This window comes from Nerophis ophidion, linkage group LG01, assembly GCF_033978795.1.
Source record: "Nerophis ophidion isolate RoL-2023_Sa linkage group LG01, RoL_Noph_v1.0, whole genome shotgun sequence".
In the NCBI taxonomy this organism is placed as follows: Eukaryota; Metazoa; Chordata; class Actinopteri; order Syngnathiformes; family Syngnathidae; genus Nerophis; species Nerophis ophidion.
Genome location: NC_084611.1, coordinates 30,060,286 through 30,085,176, shown reverse-complemented (window position 1 = coordinate 30,085,176; position 24,891 = coordinate 30,060,286). Strand labels below are relative to the sequence as shown.

Genomic DNA, 24,891 nt, shown 5'->3' with positions numbered 1-24,891 from the left:
TGACTTTCTCTTGTACTGTTACCGAATATCATTATTTTAGTTTTACTGAGATTCGAAGATAGTTTTAATTTGTTCATTTCTTCTGTTATTATTTGTATTAGCTTCTGTGTGTTCTCTCCTGAACAAAACACAGTTGTATCAACTGAAAATAATGCTAACTTGAAATCCTTTGTAACTTTAAAAATGTTGTTTATATAAAGATTGAACCATTTTTGTCTAAGTATTGATCCCTGGGGTACGCCACGAAATATTTTCAGGTCTGTACAAGTGTGTTCGCCTATCTTTATGTATTGCTTCCTGTTGGTTAAGTAGCTTCTAGCCAAGTTCAAGACTAACCTTCTGATTCCATAACTTTCTAATTTGTTTATTAAGGTGCTGTGAATAACTGTGTCAAATGCTTTTGTTAAATCTATAAACACTGCGCAAGCACATTTTTTGGTATTTTATTTCATTGGTGATCTCCTCCGTTATGAATGTCAATAACGGCACTAATTTTTCTGGCTGGCTGAAATATTGTTTAAATTCAGCCACAATATTTCTGGTTGAGTCCTCAATTACAGAATGATTCGCATGCTCAATATTACAATTTATTAAATAATAAGGAAGGTTAAATTGTTGTTACGCATCAATATGAAGCTACCCCCCTGAAAATTATCTGCCAAGGATACACTTAATAATGATGAAAAATTGTACCTATCTGCGATTAATTTTGAGTTAACTATAAGCAAAATGTGATTATCAATCCATCCATTTTCTACCGCTTGTCCCTTTTTGGGGTTGCTGGAGTCTATCTCAGCTGCACTAGGGCGGAAGGCGGAGTACACCCTGGACAAGTCGCCACCTCATCGCAGGGCCAACACAGATAGACAGACAACAAAAAAGCGGATATCCATCCATCCATTTTCTACCGCTGTCCCTTTTTGGGGTTGCTGGAGTCTATCTTAGCTGCATTCGGGCGGAAGGCGGGGTACACCCTGGACAAGTTGCCACCTCATCGCAAGGCCAACACAGATAGACAGAAAACAAAAATGCGATAAATCGCGATTAAATATTTTAATCGTTTGACAACCCTATTATTATTATTATATATTACGCTTACATTACATTATAAACACTGTATAGTTTTTTTTATCAACTATTTATTCAGTTTAAGAGCATGATGAAGACAAAAGCTCTGGGTGTGCATGCATAAAGCCAAATATTTTTTAAAGTACATTTTTGCATATAGTTATAATGTGTGGTACCTTGGGACAATAATTTGTTTAAGGACACTCAAAAAGTAACATTTGTTCCTTCACTTGTTATTTTCGCAATTTTTTTTTTGCATTTTTCATGTATAAAATATAAAAATCGCATATCGAATCGCAATTTTGGAAATAAAAATTGCAATCAATTTTTTTTCTCAAAAACGTACAGCCATCTACCTTGTACACAAAGCAGTATCAGGAAGACAGAATAGAATAGAACACAATAGAATGGATGTACCCCTATACATACAGTATAGGGGTACTTTTTCCTTCATGCATTTTCATGTGTTGGTTTCCCTGTACCTTGTGATCACTTCTACATACTGTATTTCCTATGGTATGTATTTGTAATCAGATTTTTCCGAACATTTTGTTCATTCGGTATAACGGAGATGTGAACTGAACTGTGATTATAGCGTACCGTTACACCACTAGAATTTACTTTTCAAATTATGTTGTAGTGGTATATATTTTACTTCTGCCGTCCCATGTGGAGGCAAAGGAGAGGCTTAACTCTGCCACTCTCCCTTCACTCAGCCGTAAATCCCTGCCTCTCGGAGGAAGGGAAAGGTCTGGGGGGGTGAAGCTCTACTAATGGGGTTAGGTAGATGGGGATTTTTTGGAGGAGGGGGAGGGAAAAAAATAACTCCAGTTAGCGTAACAATAAAAAAAATGGCTGGAGTCCCTGAGCACGTCTGTGAGTAGTTAACCTGGTTGTTAACACTGAAGGAAATGCCACCCAGCAAATGGAGGAGAGCAATAAAAATAACAGGACATCTGTACAAATGTTGCTCACGCGCTTGCTTCTCCTGACCCCTACGAGTACCCAGAATACCTGACGCCATAGACCGACATGGCCAGAGAGGAAAAGACACTAAAGTCCCCCTTAGCTCACCTTTTGGTCCGCCATCCAGCCTCGCTTCCTATTTCCAAATTTACTGTCAAATATAAAAGAGCGCACAAAAGAACACAAATCCTACTTTGAAGGAACAATAATTGAGCTAAGGCAGTAGGAGTACAACATTAGATACACCTGCAGCAATACAGGAACTACTATTTTCTTGGGGCGTGACGGTACGTGTATTTGTATTGAACCGTTTCAGTACGATTTCGGTTCGGTTCGGAGGTGTACCGAACGAGTTTCCACACGGACATATTAGGTAGCGGACCGCACGTTGTGTAAACAATGCAGAGCGAGGTACAACACTCGGCAGGCTAGCAGCAACCGGGCTAGGACAACATGTAAAAGCCAGAGCTGGAAGACCCTCCTGTCCCGTTAACATCTCCCCTTTTGGAACACTTCGGCTTCGCGGTGCGATACAACAATGGAGGATGGAGGTTTGCCTACATTGTTCAGCAGCAGTAGGGTATGCTTCTGCCAACACGTCAAACATGCTAACCCCTTTGAAGCGTCATCACCCTCAAGTCAAGCTCGCTTTAAGGAAGAGAAGGAGGAGCGTGGTGCAAACACCGCATTCAAGCAGCCTCTCCTCGGCCAGCCATGCAGGGCTAAAGTAATAACAAATGTTTTTATAGCAGGACATTTAAGCCCATCCATCCATGCATTTCTACCGCTTGTCCCGTTCGGGGTTGCTGTATTGCATTAAAACTAGATTTTGACCCACTTCTATGATGGAAGAACAATAAGCCCATATATCCTCTTACTACCAAGTTAGCCAGGCTGAGTTGACTTGAAACTGTTAATGTTGCACTTTTTATATGTAGAAGAAAAGTTTTGTCATTTTATTTCTTCTGAGCAACAACTGGAGGCAGTTTAATGTTGATTAACGTGGACCCCGATTTAAGTTGAAAAACTTATTGGGGTGTTACCATTTAGTGGTCAATTGTACGGAATATGTACTGTACTGTGCAATCTACGAATACAAGTCTCAATCAATGATTAAAAAAAAAACACTTTAAATGTAGAAAGATTTTGTTAGGAAACCATTCTGAGCCTTATCTTATTTAGTTTTTATATGTTGACCACATCAACCCTGGCAATGTACCCTGTGTGTATATGTATGTTATGCCATTGTTTAGAAATTTGGTAAATAAATAATCAAAAAATGTTTATTTTGTTGTTTTTGTACGGTACCGAAAATGAACCGAACCGTGACCTCTAAACCGAGGTACGTACCGAATCGAAATGTTTGTGTACCGTTACACCCCTACTATTTTCCCTTCAAAAATAAACAGAATGACATTCTACTGTATCGAGTTGAGACTTCCTCTAATCGGCCACTGTTCCAAATCCGTACAATGACAAATGCGCTTCTTTTTATACTCGTATGATGATTAATGTTCATAAAATTAAATGTGTAATGGTACACGTCTGGTCGTTGAATTCAACAGTGATTTGCTTTTTTTTTTTTACACTTACACAAAATAATTGTTAATGAAAACATTGCCTGTATTAATATTCACTAGGTGTTATGTGTGCTATGTTATGCAGTGTTATGATTTTATTTAAGGATATTACTGTATCATTACATTTGATCCTGCCCATTGCCTCTTTGATGGGCGATGATTGGCAGCATCCATCCATCCATCAAGAGATAAAATGCCATCAAATACCTATCCATCCATCCATTTTTTTACCGCTAATTCCCTTTGGGATCGCGGGGGGCGCTGGTGCCTATCTCAGCTACAATCGGGCGGAAGGCGGGGTACACCCTGGACAAGTCGCCACCTCATCGCAGGGCCAACACAGATAGACGGACAACATTCACACTCACATTCACACACTAAGGCCAATTTAGTGTTGCCAATCAACCTATCCCCAGGTGCATGTCTTTGGAAGTTTGAGGAAGCCGGAGTACCCGGAGGGAACCCACGCATTCACGGGGAGAACATGCAAACTCCACAAAGAAAGATACCGAGCCTGGATTTGAACCCAGGACTGCAGGACCTATATCAAATAACACAATCAATAATATGAGTAAGATCAGATTTATTTTTAAAAATGTAATTAGTAGGGGTGCTGGAAAAAATTGATTGACATCTGAAACGCAAATCTATTTTTTTCTGATTCGAAAAAAATTCTTAATTTTCAAAAGTTGTTTAAGAAAAATAAAATAAAATCCATGTATCCATTTCCTACCGCTTTTCCCTCTCTGTGGGGGTGTAGGAGCATATATACACACACAAATAAATACACACACACATATATATGTATACTATATATATGTATACAATATATATATGTATATATACACTATATGTATATATACAGTATATGTATATATACAATCTAAATCTAAATACAGTCTATATATACTGTATATAAAGTGTTGTTTAAATTTTAAACTAGATTTTTCATTCTAAATCATTACAAAGTGGAATGCAGTTTATAAACAGGTCATGATTGTATCAAAAAATTATATGCAATAATACAACACAATTATTTAAGATTTAAAGTCATAATTTAGGTTATTAATTTGGAAAAATATATAATTTATTTATTCATTTATTTAATTTTGGCAAAAACAACAACCTTCTAAGGCAACAGTTTGACCATTCACTATGGGGACTTTATTATTGTAATTTGAACAAATCTGAGGAGGACTAACATCCCGAAACTACATCATGCAGTGCGCCGACAATTCAGTGTAGACTACATCTTCATTTTGTCTGTCTGTTTCCCACTTCCAGTCATTGTCAGATACATTTGCATTTGGCTTGATTTTAATCTGTCTCTATGTTGCTATCCGGACCTCCTGCTGAGACCTTAGCTGGTGTCATTTCCCCTGCAACTCCACACTGGATATAAGCTTGTTTAAGTGGATGTATTAAGTTTGCAGCTCAAACACAGATGTTGAAACCCCTTTTCAGCAGTGGTGGGGACAAATAATATGCTTGACAATTGCACAGGCGAGCAAATACGCTTAAAGTGGTTTGTGCAAAACCCCCTCTTGGTAATGCAATTTTAGGTAGAGAATCCTTTGGGCCTTCCTCATACAATGAGGTGGACCTCAGGATCCCAGACAAAGTGTTAAGCTGACAGGCTGTGTGCTACGAGGGAGACATCCCGCTGTCAGCAGCCCTCACGCATGTTCATCCATCACACGCTAACACACGCAAGAGTTAATAGGTTTTTCAGAAGGCGGGCCGCGATCCCGGCGAGAGCTTTAAATTCCTCAGCTCGGTAAAGTCATCACAAAGCGAGAGAGACGATGAGGGAAGACAGACAAGGAGGAACAGAAAGGAGGGAGTTTGTAAAGTGGGCGTAGTTCCTTTAGCTCCAATCACAGAGGCAGACGCGAGAGATAGCCATGCACACATTGCAATAAAACAGAAGCTCTAAACACACCAGGTTGAAGTTTATGGGCTTGTCTCTGCGTCCTGTTTGCACCAGAAGTTTATAAGCCAGGACGCCGTCGTCAGAGCCGTCTTTGTAGCTGTTGAGAGTGATGCGGCCCGCCTCCCAGTCCTTGTCGAATGCCTGCTGCAGACCTGAGGGAACCATCAAAAAAAAAAAAAAAGCAACACTTAACAACTCAACACCACACACAAAACACTGAAACATAACCCCTGACTTGTAACAAGATTGGCTCGATTTAATATGATAACTAAATCGCCAAACAAGACTTCAAAAAGCTGAAAATATTGTGTTTTTTATTCATAGAGACCATTAGGGGATATATCAGGAACATGTGTCTCCTTCTCCACGCTGCTCTCTTAATCCATATGTGCCTACGCCGCTCTCCCAGGACTCACACTGAGGTCCGACTGCGGGAGATGTTGTTTTGGGTCTCGTTCCCCGGGCCTGTCTGGCTCCAATTTGTCCCACCATTGCACACAGCAATATCAGACACAGTTCCCTTCACTCGCCCACACGCTCTGTGTGGCTCGCATACGGTATATGTGCTATGTCCTCACAAGGAAGACATCCAGTCTGTGTCTCCTTTGGTCGTTTCAAGGAATGGGGTGGACTTGTGCAGGCAAAATACACATGCTGACGGACACTGTCAAAAGCACTAAACTGAATTGTGCTATAGTGTTATTTCAACGTGCAGTGGTGCCGCCTTCATTCCACTTAAACTGTTCTGTACAAAAGGCACCAGCATGGAATGAGTGGGGCCCGGTTGTGTGAAAGTGCACACAGTTGTGACAATAACTGTGTAAAATGCACACATCTTCCATTATAGCTCTTATTCAGCAATTTTGGAGAATTTCTATGTGGAAGAAGCTCACAATTGAAATACCACCAGGCATACCCCTTCTTTGCCTTTGATTCTAGAAAGTTCTATTGATGCCGTAATGACTCAAATGGTAAAAAAAATGCATTCCTGCATCTGCATCTTTATCCATATCTTTCATCATCATTATTGTTAAATCTACAAATAATGATAAATGATAAATGGGTTGTACTTGTATAGCGCTTTTCTACCTTCAAAGTACTCAAAGCGCTTTGACACTACTTCCACATTTACCCATTCACACACACATTCACACACTGATGGAGGGAGCTGCCATGCAAGGCGTTAATCAGCACCCATCAGGAGCAAGGGTGAAGTGTCTTGCTCAAGGACACAACGGACGTGACGAGGTTGGTACTAGGTGGGGATTGAACCAGGGACCCTCGGGTTGCGCATGGCCACTTTTCCACTGCGCCACGCTGTCCCAAACAAACAAATAATGCATGAATTAAATTTACTGAATAGTCTCCAAAATGCACTGGTCTACAAGCAAACAATTATCAGGCTCTCTAACAAGCCATCAGTTAAAATCCATCTCTGCATGCGCTTTAAAATGTTGGTTGTGCTACCCTCCCATCCATCCATTTTCTACCGCTTATTCCCTTTTGGGGTTGCGGGGGGCGCTGGCGCCTATCTCAACTACAATCGTCTAAATTAGGGCTGCAGCTATCGATTCCATTAGTAATAAATTGATTAGTTTGTGGGCGGCACGGTGAATGAGGGGTTAGTGCGTCTGCCTCACAATACGAAGGTCCTGAGTACTCCTGGGTTCAATCCCGGACTCGGGATCTTTCTGTGTGGAGTTTGCATGCCCTCCCCGTGAATACGTGGGTTCCCTCCGGCTTCCTCCCACCTCCAAAGACATGCACCTGGGGATAGGTTGATTGGCAACACTAAATTGGCCCTAGTGTTGTCTGTCTATCTGTGTTGGCCCTGCGATGAGTTGGTGACTTGTCCAGGGTGTACGCCGCCTTCCACCCGATCGTAGCTGAGGTAGGCACCCCCCGCGATCCCAAAGGGAATAAGCGGTAGAAAATGGATGGATGGATGATTAGTTCAATTAATCAAGTAATCAAATAGAAAACACTTTGTAGCCTCAATGCGTATTTCAGGATGATTTTTCTGCTTCCATAATCTTCATTGATGCATACTGTATAAACTACATTGAAATTGCACTTTTAAGATGTGTGCAGTATAACAAAAAATGAATAAATAAATACATCTCTGCTGTTGACCGCCACACAAATCATTGCACCCACACACTAGTGAAGTGAAGTGATTTATATTTATATAGCGCTTTTACTTTAGTGACTCAAAGCGCTTTACATAGTGAAACCCAATATCTAAGTTACATTTAAACCAGTGTGGGTGGCACTGGGAGCAGGTGGGTAAAGTGTCTTACCCAAAGACACACTGGCAGTGACTAGGATGGCAGAAGCGGGGATCGAACCCGGAACCCTCAAGTTGCTGGCACGACCACTTTACCAACCGAGCAATACCGCCCTAACACACCACTGTTTGGGTGTGCGCAGTAACCATGCAGAAACAATAGGCCTGATCTGGTAAGATACAAATACCTTGCGCTAAACAGCGAGTGCAAACTATATTATCGTGTGTGCTATTAATGGGTTTGCAGCGTGTGATCTACAAAGACTGCATATACATCAATCAATCAATCAATGTTCATATATATGGCCCTAAATCACTAGTGTCTCAAAGGGCTGCACAAACCACAACACAAACCACTACGACATCCTCGTATGATTACAAGTGCAAAAGTGGTCTAGAACGCCCTATTTAAATGATTATATTGCGTGTACGACCGGTATTATGTGGCCATAAAAATTTAAGCGCATTGTGGTGGTGGTGGGCCATCTCAACATTGCAGCGCTTTCATCAAGAAAATGGATATTGCATGATGTTACCTCCAATATGAAAAAACAAACACTATTAAAAAACAGACACCAAAACGCATCAAGCCAATTTTTTTAAATCAGCTCTTTAAGTCATCCATAAAATTAATAAAGGATTGCTCTCTAGTATTTTTGTTTATGACAGTCCAAATATGTTGTAGGATGACGTATTTTCTGCCCAGCGGACACTGCAGCGCCACTCCCACTTTTCTCACAGGCATTTTTGTGTAACTGTGTCAGTTTGCTAGTAACGTTCAAACTTGCCAAATATAGACAAAACTACGCACGCATAACATTTTCAGCATTGATAAATCACATTGAGCTTGCTGAATCATTATCCATCCATCCATTTTCTACCGCTTGTCCGTTTTTGGGGTTGCTGGAGTCTATCTCAGCTGCATTCGGGTGGAAGGCGGGGTACACCCTGGACAAGTCACCACCTCATCGCAGGGCCAACACAGATGGACAGACAACATTCACACATGAGGGCCAATTATAGTGTTGCCAATCAACCTATTCCCAGGTGCATGTCTTTGGAGGTGGGAGTAAGCCGGAGTTTCCGGAGATAACCCACGCAGTCCTGGGGGCAACATGCAAATCACACACAGAAAGAGCCCGAGCTCGGGATTGAACCCAGGACCTTCTAATTGTAAGGCACATGAACTAACCTCTGTTTCACCGTGCTGCCCCAAATGAATACATCTCCTATACAAAACATTCCTGTAACATGACATTTTCTTGCGTCTGGATCATTCCAGTGCACCGTCAGTTAATGCTGGCTTCCAATGGGGAATTTTCTATATCGTGCAGAAAAGGCGATGCTGTGCGATGATGTCATGAATGACATGGTGACAGCCGGTTTACACGCAAAGACCTCAAATAAACAGGGCGGTCTGTACCACTGTTGTACTATAAATTCTACACGCAGTCTCAGTGTTACTATCAATTCACATTTTGGAAATAACAGCATATCTCCAGTTCTCACCTGCTTCCAATGAACACTGCATCATTTTTGTAGTTTGTGTAAAGAAATAACCGAATGCCTACTGTACCTGTCTGTCCTACTATAGTATTTAAGATAGTAAGTTTTGTATATTTCCGTACCTTGCAGCCAGTCCCTGAAGTAGTGAAGCCACATGGGGGGCAGCTGCCCGTTGTCCTCCTTGAGCACATAGCGGACAGTACCGAACTTGTGGTGCAGCTGGTGCAGCAGAGGCTGGTTCTGAGCGTATTCGGCCCGCTGCGTCACCACGTACATGTTGTAGAAGGAGAAGAACTTGAACTGGGTGCCGATAAAATCGTATTCGCTGGTTTCTCGCGGCACAATGTCCGTCAGCTCCAGGCCGTCCCTTACTTGGGTGGTCCCGTACAGACTGACTCCCAGCAAGCAGAGGAAAAGCGCGATCACCACCACCTGCAAAGAGGAGGGAATGCAAGTGTTAAAAGATGTCAAGTTTTACAGTGAATCATGTTTGATCTACTAAATGCAAAAACTTCGACCTCAACACAAAATCAATTAGGTTGAAATCTAATAGATAACAGACTTCCACCAAGGCCAAATAATTCTTAATTTAAAGTGGCTGTTTTGCAACTTGCTCAAAGTGAAACCAATTGTTATTTTTTGAAGGTGTATATTCTTCCAAACTGCTAATTATAGAGTAAAAAATTGCTCGTTGGTCCAAGTTTACCTGGTCATTCAAAATACACGCCAGGAGGGCTGTAAGGCTGCAACTGTCGATTATTTTAGTAATGGAGTTCATCGATTAGTTTGTACAATTACCGTATTTCCTTGAATTGCCGCAGAGCATATAGTATGCGCCTGCCTTGAATTACTGCCGGGTCAACCTCGCTTCCCAAAATAATTAGCGCATGCTTAGTATTACCGCCTGGTCAAACTCGTGATGTAACAAGTGACACTTCCCCTGTTATCATTTTCAAAATGGAGGAGGCTGATTTCAATACTGGTAATTTGAAATCGCATAAATGGAAGAAGATTAAGAGCTATTCAGTAGGATTTAGGGTCCAAGCTTACATCACACTCAAATTTTTACTGCATACCTTTGGTAAGTGCTGGAGTGAGAAGAGGTTTTAAATTAATTAGCGCCCCGGCAGCAATTCAAGGAAATATGGTAATCGAGTACCGTTTTTTTCGGACTATAAGTCGCAGTCTTCTCCACAGTCCAGCGGGGGGTGAGACAGGCCAAACCCAAAAAAATATATAAAAAACTTTTATTATTATTATTTTTTTTATTATAGTTTGGCCAAGTCTCACCCCCGGCCAAACTACAAAAAAAAACGCGATTTATAGTCCGAAAAATACGGTAATCAGATAAAACACACTTAATAGCCTCAAATGCGTATTTTTGATTGACATAAACATTCACAATTTTTTCAAATGAATGCACATCATCAAACATTAAAATTGTGTGCATTGATTAAAACAAAACAAAAAACAACACTAGGCTGTTGGCCGCTACACCCATAAACCATACCCGATTTGTATTAGTTACACTCATATGATTAATCAAAGCAACACATTCTAAATGTAATTGTTTTTCTAATCAATTTAATTGATTAATCCTTGCAGCTGTAGAGCGTGTGCACATACTCAAAAGCAGCAACTAATTCTTTGTAGTCATTTTACGACAGAATATACATTCAATAGTAGCTAACGCTAGCTCGCCAAAACGCTGTTATCAGCTAACATTAAAGAAAGCTAATCCGCGTTACATGCATAGTTTACATCAATACATACTAAGAGTCATAAGAGGGCGGAATATAATGCTTACAAGTTAGCACCCTATTGGCAACTGTATATAGGTTGCAAACAGCTCCTTTAACATCAACAAAGACTATAAAAATGGGACCCATTACCTCCCTGCTTGGCACTCAGCATCAAAGATTGGAATTGGGGGTTATATCACCAAAAATGATTCCAGGGCGCAGCGGTGTGATCAAGGGTGATGGGTCAAATGCAGAGAATCATTTCACCACATCTAGTGTGTGTGTGACAATCATTGGTACTTTAACTTTAACGTAACAACAAAAAGTAGACGGCAGTCATGCTCATTACAAAGTGGGCACCAAGTAGCTCTTAACCCCGATGCAAGTGAACAGCAATGGCCAAAAGTTTAAACAAAATTACTCGATTTGCACCTTTGAAGGTGCTGTTTGCAACTTCCTCACAGCAACATTTCAAAGCAAAAAAATAGAGCAAAAAGTCGCTCAAAGTGATACGTTATCACAGATCAGATTTGTTTGACAATTAGCTATATTTTTCACAATTACAAAGTTGATGTAACATTTTTTACCGGGTTTACTCACCCGGTCTTGTCAACAGGTACGTGCAGGGAGCACGTGCACATATACAAAAGAACAATTTGCAGTCATGTTGTTGGGATAGAATATACATGGGGATTCAAAATAGAATACGCCAAAATTTACACTGGATATTTCAAAACTGAAAAACTATAGAAAACCGAGCTTGAACACATGTGTTGTTTATAACTTTAAGAGTATTTATTTCATGCTTTACAAGTCCTCAATATGGCCACCACAGGCAGGACGGACAACATCAAGGCTACATGAGAATTCCTACCAAACGCGCCTAAGGATTTGTTAATGAGTCGCCATTTTAGGGGGAAATAATCACGTGGTCCTCCTAAAATTGAACGTAGCCAAAAGCATTTTATGACCACAACTGTGAAATTGTAACACAATAAAACTTGGATAAAACTGTTTCAAATGACAACCGATTCAGTCCATTACAATGCTTTAGAACTGAATAAATATGTGATGATTTTGGTCTATTCTTCTTTAATCACCCTGTACATTCAATGGCAATCCAAATTGCTATTATTAGCTAACAATACCTAAAGCAAATGAGTGTACAAGTGTTACGTATATTTTACACCCCGCTAGCACCAAATCCCGTCGGTTGAGGTGGGCAGGGTTGGGGGCGCGGGGGTGTATAATATAGGCAGGAAAAGTCATGGATGCAAAGGATTCTGGGTATTTGTTGTGTTGCGTTTATGTTGTGTTACTGTGAGGATGTTCTCCTGAAATGTGTTTGTCATTCTTGTTTGGTGTGGGTTCACAGTGTGGTGCATATTAGTAAGAGTGTTAAAGTTGTTTATATCACAGCATTCAGTGTAACCTGTATCACCCAGTATGCTTTGCAATCTCATACATGTGACGACTGAAGCAGCGAAATGCATGCGTCCGGTCAGCACGCAGATAGCATTGCGTAAAGGCGGGCGCGATGACATGTTGTAGAGGATGTTAGAAGTAAAACCACCACGGCACACCCTCAACATTGTAGTCCGAGTGAAAATCGGAACCCCGTGTGATGTCCGGGAGAGGCACCGGAATCCCCCCCGTAACAGTCTGGGAGGTCGGCGATTATGCAGCTGAGCCACATCAGAGATGTCAAAGAGCCGCGTGCGGCTCCGGAGCCGCGGTTTGCTGACCCCTGGTGTAGATGTAGCAAACAGCTCCTTTTAACTGGTGTGAATTTTACCAGGACACCCAAACAAGAGAAAACACGACACATTTTCCCGGGAAAAGACCTTACATCCTTTGCAAGTTGCTACATCAACTTTTGGTTTTATCTCCTTATAAAGTGGGTTTATATAATCTTGTTTACAAAGCCTGTGATCATCTGACCATGTGTTGCCAGATTTCTGTAATAATCACGGATCAAAGAGCGCAGATGTAATAAACTGGAATGTTCCTTTTAGCCGCTTGGCAGCCACGCCAGGGTTGCGATTTAAGGCAATCAGAGGGGCGCATGAAGTAATTTGCTAAACTGGAGAAATATCTGACAGGGTGATGAAAAGACAAAGGAAAGATTCTGTAATGATGTCAAGTACAGGCCACCAGATGATTTCGGTTGTGTGAGTGTTTTGAGAAGGCTGGCCACCCACTAGACTGAGGTCAGGCAGTGTGTGCATGTGTGTGTGTGTGTGTGATTCAGATAGGACATGACGAAGGCCTCCCCTCCAGATTTTGGAGCTCTGGTGACTCACTCCTACTCACAGAAGCCACACACTGCTCACCTTAGTGGTGGACTGCAGAAGGAACGGAGCGTAGTGCTTCTCGGCAAAAGACGCCAGAGTCCAGCGGGTGCAGGGAGGCTCCATGCACCTTATGCCCAGCGAAACCTCCCTGTATTGAGACAGCAGGTCCCGTGTAGAGCTGTTATTCTCTGGGATCTGGCTACTTCCTGCAGCAGACTCCTGTGGTGCAGTGCCGGGATGATGATGCCGTGATGCAACGTGACTCCGCCTCCCGCTATTATTATTGTTGTTGTGGCTGTAATAGTCACTATGAGGGTTGTTCCTGTTATGAGACGTGTTGATGGGCTGCACAGAGATTTGCGATCTGGGCTCGGCGGTGGTGTAAAAAGCCTGCGTGCGCGGGTCATACTCGGTCCTGAGCTGCACGGTGGACTGCATGGTGATCTGGGTCTGCTGGGCGAAGCCGTGGCTGCTGTAGGAAGGCGGCGGGCTGCTGTAGCCGGGGGGAGGTGTACAGTATGAAGGCGGGCCCGTGCAGTAGGATGGTGGTGGACTGTAGTGACTCCCGTCGGATCCACTCAGGTACGCCTGAGGCTCGATCTGGATCACGCGGTTGGCGCACGGGCTGAAGGAAGAAAGACATGACTGTAATGCACTCTTTGGCAACATGTGTTCCAGCCTCAACCTGGCGGTTACGCAAGGTAAAGGAAGTCCTGGTGGAGTCACCAATAGGATGGGTACAGATTTTGGTACTTTTATAGGCAACGACCGAATTCTGTCGGTACCATAGGCCAGTGGTTCTCAAATGAGGGTACGCGTACCCCTGGGGGTCCTTGAAGGTATGCCAAGGGGTCCGTGAGATTTTTTTTTAAATATTCTAAAAATAGCAACAATTCAAAAATCCTTTATAAATATATTCATTGAATAATACTTCAACAAAATATGAATGTAAGTTCATAAACTGTGAAAAGAAATGCAACAATGCAATATTCAGTGTTGACAGCTAGATTTTTTGTGGACATGTTCCATAAATATTGATGTCAAACATTTATTTTTTTGTGAAGAAATGTTTAGAATGAAGTTGATGAATCCAGATGGATCTCTATTACAATCCCCAAAGAGGGCACTTTAAGTTGATGATTACTTCTATGTGTAGAAATTTTTATTTATAATTGAATCACTTGTTTATTTTTCAACAAGGTTTTAGTTATTTTTTATATCTTTTTTTTCCAAATAGTTCAAGAAAGACCACTACAAATGAGCAATATTTTGCACTGTTATACAATTTAATAAATCAGAAACTGATGACATAGTGCTGTATTTTACATCTTTATCTCTTTTTTTCAACCAAAAATGCTTTGCTCTGATTAGGGGGTACTTGAATTAAAAAAATTTTCACAGAGGGTACATCACTGAAAAAATGTTGAAAACCACTGCCATTGGCCATCGATTCACGTAAAATCCAAAGAGCCTTATCTTAATACGTTTGTTGCTTATGATGTCACGTTTGGTTGTTGACTAAACACCAGCTCAAACACTTGGGGAGGAAACAAGCATTCAGGCAGCACTCTGTGCGGACTCAGCCAAACTGCCTCAAGGAAATGTTACAATTTTCCATGCCAACAAAGCAAGTATGCTTTATAGAAAAAAAGTCAAGCGCAAAGTAAGGCTACACTTTTCCAAAATGCCTGAGCTTGATGCTAATTTGCACTGGATTTTCATATGCATGTTACTTTTTAGCATCAGTGGGTTTTTTTGTAATGAAAATACAACTAAGATGCAGGTTACAATCAAATAGCTGATGTGTAATAAGTACAATACTGACAAATTAAATATTTTGAAGAGGGAAACATTAAAACTAGACAGGCATTTAGCTTTAATGGCAAGGACTAATTAATTCTTAGCTAGGCAACGCGCCCTAACCATACACTAGTGCCATCTAATGTCTTGGAAATGCAACTGCATTTAAAGTCTACTCCAAAACTTGCAAATGAGATTCAGAAATGTATAAGAAAACAAGACATTTACAACTGAACAGCACAGTTATCATAATCAGCTCACTTTTTAAATATTACATGAAATATTAAGATTACATTATTAAACAATTAACATTTATTAACACACAAAAGTACCTACAATTGGTTCTGTACAGTACCCGTATTGATTACCGGGCATCGGAAATTAGTACCGTATCGGTTTGAATATTATCACTATCACTATCTGTGTAGGCTTAAGACCCACCATTTTGATTCAGCTTTTATTTAATATTTATTAATTTCATTGAAGTTAGTCATACTTTTTATTCTTATTATTTAAGCTAGACTATATTTAATTATATGTATTTATTAAATATTTACAGCATTTTCATCTGTTACTCATATTTTATCCTTTATTCTTAATCATACTTTTTCCTATTTGTATACGTTTTATTTTTACTTTCCAGTGTTCTTCAGCGAGAGCCATCTGTATCAGGGATTTTATCAGCCATGGCTGTGAGGGCGTTTGTGTCAGCATCCTGGTGGTTTTGATCTAGTGACCCCCCGGTGCAGACGGCTCCTGTGATAGTGTTTCTTCCCTGCCCTCTCTATACTCAGCCATGCATTCATGTGTGCGTGTGTTTATGTGTATGTAACTGACAATGGGAGAAGTCTTGTATTGTTTAACCATCTTAATAATACTTGCATTGGTGAACTTTTTTTTACACTAGAATGTAAGCATGTTGTTTGACGTATTCTGAATGGTAAAAATTGACTAGAATGTGTTAGTTTCCCAGAATAAACGTGTTCCACCGTATTATCTTGAATTGATAACACTTATTTTAAAAATCCTTGAAACGGCTCTTGTATTGGCTCTTGTTAGCGTGTGCAGGTGTACCTAATGTTGTGTTCCGGAAAGTGTGAGTGTGCACATCTGTGTGACTGCTGTGCCCAAAAAGCATGCTCTGACTGGCAGCAGACTGGCAAGGCTTTCACAACAAAGACCCAGACAGACAAATAAGCGACCAAACCCAAAGAGTAGGAGACAGCTTGAGAAGTAAATAGGGCAAAGACATAGCCGTGTCTATCAAACATACTCATTATCAGCTCACGGAGGGACCGCTGTGTTGTGTGCATACATACCTGTAGAAGCAACAGAAAATGTCGAAGCGTCTGTCTTCTCGTCGGTAAAGATCCATGCTAAGGATGGCGGGAAAGATGAGCAGGACCATGGCGAAGTTAAACACTACAACCACTGCAGCCTGCCAAAATACACGGTTGATGATTAAGATTCATTAATCACCAATGATTATAGATTTAATACATTTACATAGAGTTATGCAGTGCTAAAAAGTAAATTCTAATTAAATCAACAATAAACAATAATAATATATATGTTTATAGGTGTTAGACTTAAAGGGGAACTGCACTGTTTTGGAATTTTGCCAATTGTTCACAATCTTTATGAATGACATGATGACTGATGTCACTGTAACTAAAGAAAAGTCCGCTTACAGCAAAGCCAATGGGAAGTCCTCTATTCCGCCCGTAAAATCCAATTAAAACCATCCAAAAAGCACCAACACGTCGCCGCTATAAATAGTTTGTCTGTGTTGACGCTTATAATAACAATATCACTGATACTTGGTTAATATTCAAATCACAAAATGTAAATAGAGTATTGTTGGGCGCTTTTTGAATGGTTACTTAACCATTTACCATTGGCTTCGCTCTACATAGACTTTTATTTACACTTATGTAATATTTAGAATGCATTGAAAAAATAAAAATATATCCGTCATCATGTCTTCCATAACGATTGTGAACGATTCCAAAATTTGTGCAGTTCCCCTGTAAGGCAATATTTGATTCGTATAACATACAGCAAAATAATCAAACATGAAAACAATAATTCACTCCAAATCACATCTTTTCATCATCATGATTTGTAGATTAATTTTAAAACTTAAGAGATTTACATTGTTTAGTTCCACTATCAAGTTTGTTCTATAAACTAACACTGATGGAAATGCTTATTTCCACTGCCAATTGCGGCCCGCGGGCCACATGTTTGAGACCCCTGGTCTACAGTAAAGGTCTACAGCCCAAAAAGAATTGAGACTCAAACACAATCGAAACAGAAGATTGATATATTTTACAGTCTAAAACAAGAAAAAAAAAGTTATTTTAAGATTGAAGGCTGAAAAGCAGAAGTAGGTGTGTAGTACAAGAAGGTTCAGTGTTGTGGTTTAAGCATTTGAAGGTAATGTACTGGAGCAAAGAATGATGGGAGAGGAGGAAAAGGGTGGAAGGGGTGGGATTAAATTGGGGCCCTGCCCAGTACATAATCTGGGACTTGCATAGTTGCCAGACCGCTACACACAGACATGCATAACACAAATATATAGAAACAGAGTGTACGCCATGTAGTTGTGTGTGTGTGATTGTGCGCGCGTGAGTCAGGAAGACCACCAAAGTAGACAGAGAAAGTGCTCCTTGGTGCCTGAGGTGACGAGCAGACAACACACAGTAAAAATATGCACATATTAGCTTGGCTACAGTTTTAAAAACTGGCCCTCAACACACACACACACACACACACACACTTCCTGACTCACTTACACACACATCTGTGCCCCCCCACCTCATTCCTCAGATTGCTATGTAGTCAGCGAGGAATAATGTGAGAGACAACAAGAGACGGCGTGCAAAAACAATTAATTCTCAATTGGCCCACTAACGTCCAGACTGATCCCCTACAACTCCCAACACACACACACACACACACACACACACACACACACACACACACACACACACACACACACACACACACACACACACACACACACACACACACACACACACACACACACACATCTTCTGACCGCTCACTGACCTCCAAGAGGGAAGATTTACCATCACATCTGTCTTCCACACATTAATGTGTGTGTTCCTGTGTGTGTTTTTGTGTTGCTATCTGAACAGAATTCCCTGCCTGTTTTGAGCGACTAGGGGGGAAGCTAAAGAGGAGGAGACGACTGCACATGAACAGGAAGTGCTACTTAAGTGATACAAAATATGTAAGTATTGGGGCATGAGGCCACACAGAAGGTGGAGCTGCTACAACAGGCTATGAGAAGACTTTCTGCAAGGTTTTTGGAGTATATCCATGGTGCATTTTTTTTATCCAGGATAGCAAATGTCAGGTCAAGTTCTTACACACCAAACTCATCCAGGACAGAGGAGTGCCTTGTCTAAACTGTTTTCACAAGCATAGGATAGTCTAAAAATAAATACATGAATAAACAAAAGAGTCCAAATATAGTGAATAAAAGAATGCATGCTGTTTGTGTTCTTACTGTATGTACTGTTTGTGCTTGTACGACTAAATCTTACGACTTAGCAACTAAAAATCAGTTCATATAATTGTCATTTTGCATTCTTATACTGCACTCAAGTTTCAATCACATGTATAACTAGATGAGGCAATTCCTGAAGGAATTGCGTGTGAATGCTCCAATGCTGACGTTGAACTGAAATCCTGGATTTTTTTTTTACAAATGTTGAAGTAGAGCACACAATTCCCAAACAGGGTGAATATTTTGAATTTGGAACCATTTGAATCAGATAAAAAATGTGGGAGTTGTGGAACTTTGAAGAATGTCCCATTGAAATTTCCCCAAAATTGGGGAATTTTGGGAAAATAGGGATTTTTTTTTAAAATGGTAATAAAAACTTGAATGGCCTGAATGAGTTGAAATGGTTGGTGTTGCGAATGTTCAAATCGGTCGAGAAATGTGGAAGTAGGGCGGGGCGATATATCAATAAACGCGATGTATCACGGGTTTGTCTCTGTGCGATATAGAAAATAACTACCGTATTTCCTTGTAATATGCGCCTGCCTAAAATTACTGCCGGGTAAAACTCGCTCCCCAAATTAATTAGCGCATGCTTACTTTTACCGCCGGGTAAAATTCGTGACGTCACGAGTGATGCTTCCCCTGCCATCATTTTCAAAATGGCGGAGGAGTTATTTTTTGCATTTACTGTGTGTAAACCAGGGGTCTTGTTCCACAGCCATACAGATCACACTAATGGTTGTGATATAAAACAATTTTAACACTCTTACTAATATGCGCCACACTCTGTGAATCCTAACCAAACAAGAATAACAAACACATTTCTGGAGAACATTGGCAGAGTGTGGCGCATATTAGTAAGTGTTTTAAAGTTGTTTATATCACAACCATTAGTGTAAACGGTTTGGCTGTTGACCAATTATACATTGCAATCTCGTATGAGAAACAGCGAAATGCATGCGTCCTACTGGCACGCAGATAGCATGGTGCAAAAGTGGCGCGATACATGTTGTAGAGCAGTGGTCCCCAACCACCGGGCCGCGGCCACAGAATAATTTTTATTTTTTATTTTTTATTTTTATTTTTTTTTTCACACTCAATTTTTTACTGCATGCCATTGGTAAGCGCAGGGGTGAGAAGAGGTTTTAAAATTATTAGCGCCTGCTTACTTTTACCGCATGCCTTGCATAGGCGCAGGAGTGAGAAGAGGTTTTAAATTAATAAGCGCCCCAGCGGCTATTCAAGGAAATACGGTATATCGTGATATTCGAGTATACGTTCTCACGCAGTTGTTTTTAGCTGCGGGCATTACACTACAGGGGATTCCCACTCCTTCTTGTGTCTCCTTCTCACAGAGGGGAAGCGCACCTTCTTACATACGTCACATACTGTCACGTCATACGTCACATACGTATACGCCCTCGCCTAGCAGAGAGGTAGCAGCATGGGTAACGTTAGCTGTGATGCTAGCGAAGCCGTGCGAGTGGTAATACGAGAGAAAGAAGGTGCGACTCTGGTAACAAATGAAGGAAGAATTAATTCCCCCAAAAAACAGCAGGGGGTCCATCGTCTGGCCGTGGTTTGGCTTCAAGCAGGAATATGTCGAATAGACAACTTTAATTTGTCAAGTGTGGGGCTAATATGTAGCATCATTTGAAAAGTCACTTGCTAATAACTTTAATAAATACAGTTTTGGTCAATTGACTTAGTTGTGATTTCCTTCTCTGCATGAAAGTTTAAAAATTAGCATATATTAATGGAGTATGAACAAGAATATTTTAATGTAGACACATAGAATCATCATACTGCTGTGATTATATGTATCAAGTGTTCATTCAAGGCTAAGGCAAAATATCGAGGTATATATCATGTATCGGGATATGGCCTAAAAATATCGAGATATTAAAAAAAGGCCACATTGCCCAGCCCTATGTTGAAGTAGTATTTTTTTAATTGCAAAATGGTATTAAGGAATTCCTGGAATTTCGGGAAAACCGGGAATTTTTCTAGTTCGAAGAACAACTTCGTTTTTTTTGTCCTGATTAAGAGGAATGTTTGGACGGTGGAACGGTTGAAAAATGTGGAAGGAATAGTCGCCGGAAAAAAGGGTCAAAAAAAGGGGTTGAAAAACAGGAATTCCGGGAATTATTTTTTTACTTGGAAAAATAATAGTTTGAATGTCCAGGATGAGTGGAATATGTTGAAGGTGGAATGGTTTTAATCGGTTGAAAAATGTGTAAATGGTGGAAGTTTGAAAAAAAAGCCAATTTATTTTAAATGGGAAAAATGTCCCGGTAAACCTGGAATTCTGGGAAATCTTGGAATTTGCCAAGGGAAAGTCCGCGATTCCCGAATGGGCTGAACAGTTTGAAGTTGTAACGGTTTGAATCGGGTGAAAAATGTGGAGAAGAAGAAGTTGAAGAAGTTTAACAACTAGATGAATTTTGGTGTAGAAAACAATATGTGTGAATGCTTTGGAGAGTTCACAGAATTACACATTGGAACTTTTGGCATATGAAAAATATGTCATTGTACCCCACATCTGTTTAATACCATGTTAGCGTACACAATATCTCATGCAAGTATGTATAACTCGCACATTTCAGCAACCATTTTTTTGTGACATCATATCTTTTCAATAGACAATGGGGTCAGATCGGGAGCCGATATTTGCCTTTTTTAACTAATCTGCTGATGAGCTGCCGAGCCCAGCCAATCTTTCCTGCTGCTATGTGCTAGTGTTAACGTGACTAAAAATTGTACTCACGGGAAAGATTCCTTCAAAAGGGATGCATGCTCAGGGAGACACAAGTAATTTTTTTTATATTCCTTGTTACACACATGCAGGAGTTGCATGGATTCAAGTATAGTGCATGTCGTGCAGGAACACCAACCACATGCAGCAACAAAGCTGCCGTCTATTCACAGCGCAAGGCCGCTTCTGAAATATTAATCCTTACCAACATGGCGGAAAATAATTTAAAGTTTCTTCCAAGGAGAACTAGACGAAAAGGAATAGCTAAACATGCTACACACACCGAGCAGGACGACACGAGAAGCTAACCGCTGAAGCTTCAACGTTATGTGCTAGGACAGACCTAAGCTTTTCAATCTGGCCCGCCGGATGTTCCCAAATCATTTTTTTAGATCTTTAAGATGGAAAGTGTAGCCGCCATTTTGATGTGCACTGAAGTTTTCTAATGACCGTATGTCTTGAACATTACAAAGTATTTAAAGGGTTGGAATCTGCGCTTATGGATGATATAACAGTTACTATGGTCATCTAATTAGTTACTATGGTCCTCTAATTAGTTACTATGGTAATGTAAGTCACAGCAGCTCAGACCAGGCACCAAGCAATGTGGGTGAGGAGCGTTTCCACAGACGCGGTAGGAGATTTTCACAACAAAGTTCTAAAGCTTAGTGATGTATCAGATATATCGGATTGGAGGTGAGTGTATTTTGTACCATTCGCGTTCATATTTCATTGTTTGTTGCATTTTTGTTGTGTTTCACTTGATTGTAAAATGTGTCGATCGAAAGGGGGTGCAACATTCATATTTTGTCAATATTCAGTGTTTTATCCTTCATAGAAAAATTCAAAATTCCATTATGTTTTTTAAGGCGGTCTGTCATAACATTTTTAGCATTCAATCAGACATTATTGTGAGGTTTTGTATTAGTGTCCCTAAAAATAGATATACCGGCCCCCAGACACATTTTTTTCTCTAAATGTGGCCCCCGTGTGAAAATAATTGCCCAGGCCTGTGCTAGGAGGATCAATCCATGTCAATACTATTTATACCTATTATAGTATCAGCATGTAAATGATACTAAAATAATTTGATCAATATTCTTATTTTTCTTGTTCTTTTTACTGTATTTTGGGGTTGTTTTTGTTATTGTTGACAAACAGAGAGTACATCTGTGGATACAGGATGGCTTTGAGAGCAAAACTCAAATTATTTAAATGAGAGCTAATAGTAGGTTTTGCTTTTATTTAGTTATTGTGCACATTATTGTGTTGTGTGAAGTGAATTATATTTATATAGCGCTTTTTCTCTAGTGACTCAAAGCGCTTTACATTGTGAAACCCAATATCTAAGTTACATTTAAACCAGTGTGGGTGACACTGGGAGCAGGTGGGTAAAGTGTCTTGCCCAAGGACACAACGGCAGTGACTGGGATGGCGGAAGCGGACACCGAACCTGCAACCCTCAAGTTGCTGGCACGGCCGCTCTACCAACCGAGCTATACCGCCAATAAAGTGTATATACTGTGCAATACCACACATTTACAACAATTCTACATCCAATAATCAGACCTGCTCAGTGGCTTTGGGAAGACCGAGTCATACCAAAGACTATAAAAATTTGACTCATTGCCTCCTTGTTCCAATTCCAACCCTTATCAAGGGTTGGATCTGGGGCTTAAATCACCAAATGATTCCCAAGTGCGGCCACTGCTGCTCACTACTCCCCTCACCATCTAGGGGGTGATCAAGGGTGAAGGGTCGAATGCTGAGGATAATTTCGTCACACCTAGTGTGTGTGTGACTATCGTTGGGGCTTTAACTTCTTAATAAGATAAACTTTATACAAAAGTTACCGTATTTTTCGGACTATAGGTCGCAGTTTTTATAATATTTTGGCCGTGGGTGCAACTTATACTCAGGGGCGACTTATGTGTGAAATTATTATCAAATTACGGTAAAATATCAAATAATATTATTTAGCTCATTCACGTAAGAGACTAGACATATAAGATTTCATGGGATTTAACAATTAGGAGTGACAGATTGTTTGGTAAACGTATAGCATGTTCTATATGTTATAGTTATTTGAATGACTCTTACCATAATATGTTACGTTAACATACCAGGCACCTTCTCAGTCAGTTATTTATGCGTCATATAACGTACACTTATTCAGCCTGTTGTTCACTATTCTTCATTTATTTTAAATTGCTTTTCAAATGTCTATTCTTGGTGTTCGGTTTTAGCAAATCAATTTCCCCCAAAAATGCGAATTATACTCCAGTGCGACTTATATGTTTTTTTTTCCTTCTTTATTATGCATTTTCGGCAGGTGCGACTTATACTCCGAAAAATTCGGTATTTGTTATAAATAATTTTCAGTTCTATAATCTATTGTCAAAGTATCTGATCAGAACTCAAAACCAGATCGGATCTAAGGGAAAAAAAAATGTGGCCTAAAATGCTGATTGGGACATCCCTGACAGAAAGTGAAAGTGGATATACTTAAGATTAGTCAGAGTGCACCTTCTATAGCAGTACATATTTAGTGTTCACTGAAAACACATAGCTATGATTGTCAAAACTTTTCAGTGGGTAGTAAATGTATCCTGCTATACAAGCTGCACACTGACTACTTTAAGTATATCCAAGTTTACTTTCTATTGTATTGTTTCTTAGGAAAATGCTTGCTGAAATGTGACTGATCATGTTTGTGCGATAACATAAATACCATTGAAATACTATATAAAGCAGTGGTTCTCAACCTTTTTTCAGTGATGTACCCCCTGTGAAATTTTTTTTAAATCAAGTACCCCCTAATCAGAGCAAAGCATTTTTGGTTGCAAAAAAGAGATAAAGAAGTAAAATACAGCACTATGTCATCAGTTTCTGATTTATTAAATTGTATAACAGTGCAAAATTTTGCTCATTTGTAGGGATCTTCCTTGACCAATTTGGAAAAAAAGATAAAAAATAACTAAAAACTTGTTGAAATAAATAAAGATTTCTACACATAGAAGTAATCATCAACTTAAAGTGCCCTCTTTGGGGATTGTAACAGAGATCTATCTGGATTCATCAACTTCATTCTAAACATTTCTTCACAAAAAAAGAAATGTTTAACATCAATATTTTTGGAACATGTCCACAAAAAAATCCAGCTGTCAACACTGAATATTGCATCGTTGTATTTTTTCACAGTTTATGAGCTCACATTCATATTTTGTTGAAGTATTATTTAATAAATATATTTATAAAGGATTTTTGAATTGTTGCTATTTTTAGAATATTTTTTTAAAAATCTCACATACCCCTTGGCATACCTTCAAGTACCCCCAGGGGTACGCGTACCCCCATTTGAGAACCACTGATATAGAGTGCATACTGAAGTGTCAGAGAACTTGTTTTGTCCCACTTTTCCT

General features: G+C 40.0%; 1 protein-coding gene across 2 annotated transcripts in view; it reads right to left on the bottom strand.

The window, feature by feature from the left end:
• Positions 1-24,891, bottom strand: part of ptch1 (patched 1) — a 174,245-nt gene that overhangs the window by 40,598 nt on the left and 108,756 nt on the right. For both annotated transcript variants that reach the window (XM_061900523.1, XM_061900533.1), the window contains exons 13-16: positions 16,496-16,614; positions 13,416-14,001; positions 9,463-9,772; positions 5,557-5,699 (exon numbers count right to left, since the gene is read on the bottom strand). In XM_061900523.1, the coding sequence (XP_061756507.1) occupies positions 5,557-5,699; positions 9,463-9,772; positions 13,416-14,001; positions 16,496-16,614 (1,158 nt within the window). The remainder of the gene's footprint in view (positions 1-5,556; positions 5,700-9,462; positions 9,773-13,415; positions 14,002-16,495; positions 16,615-24,891) is intronic.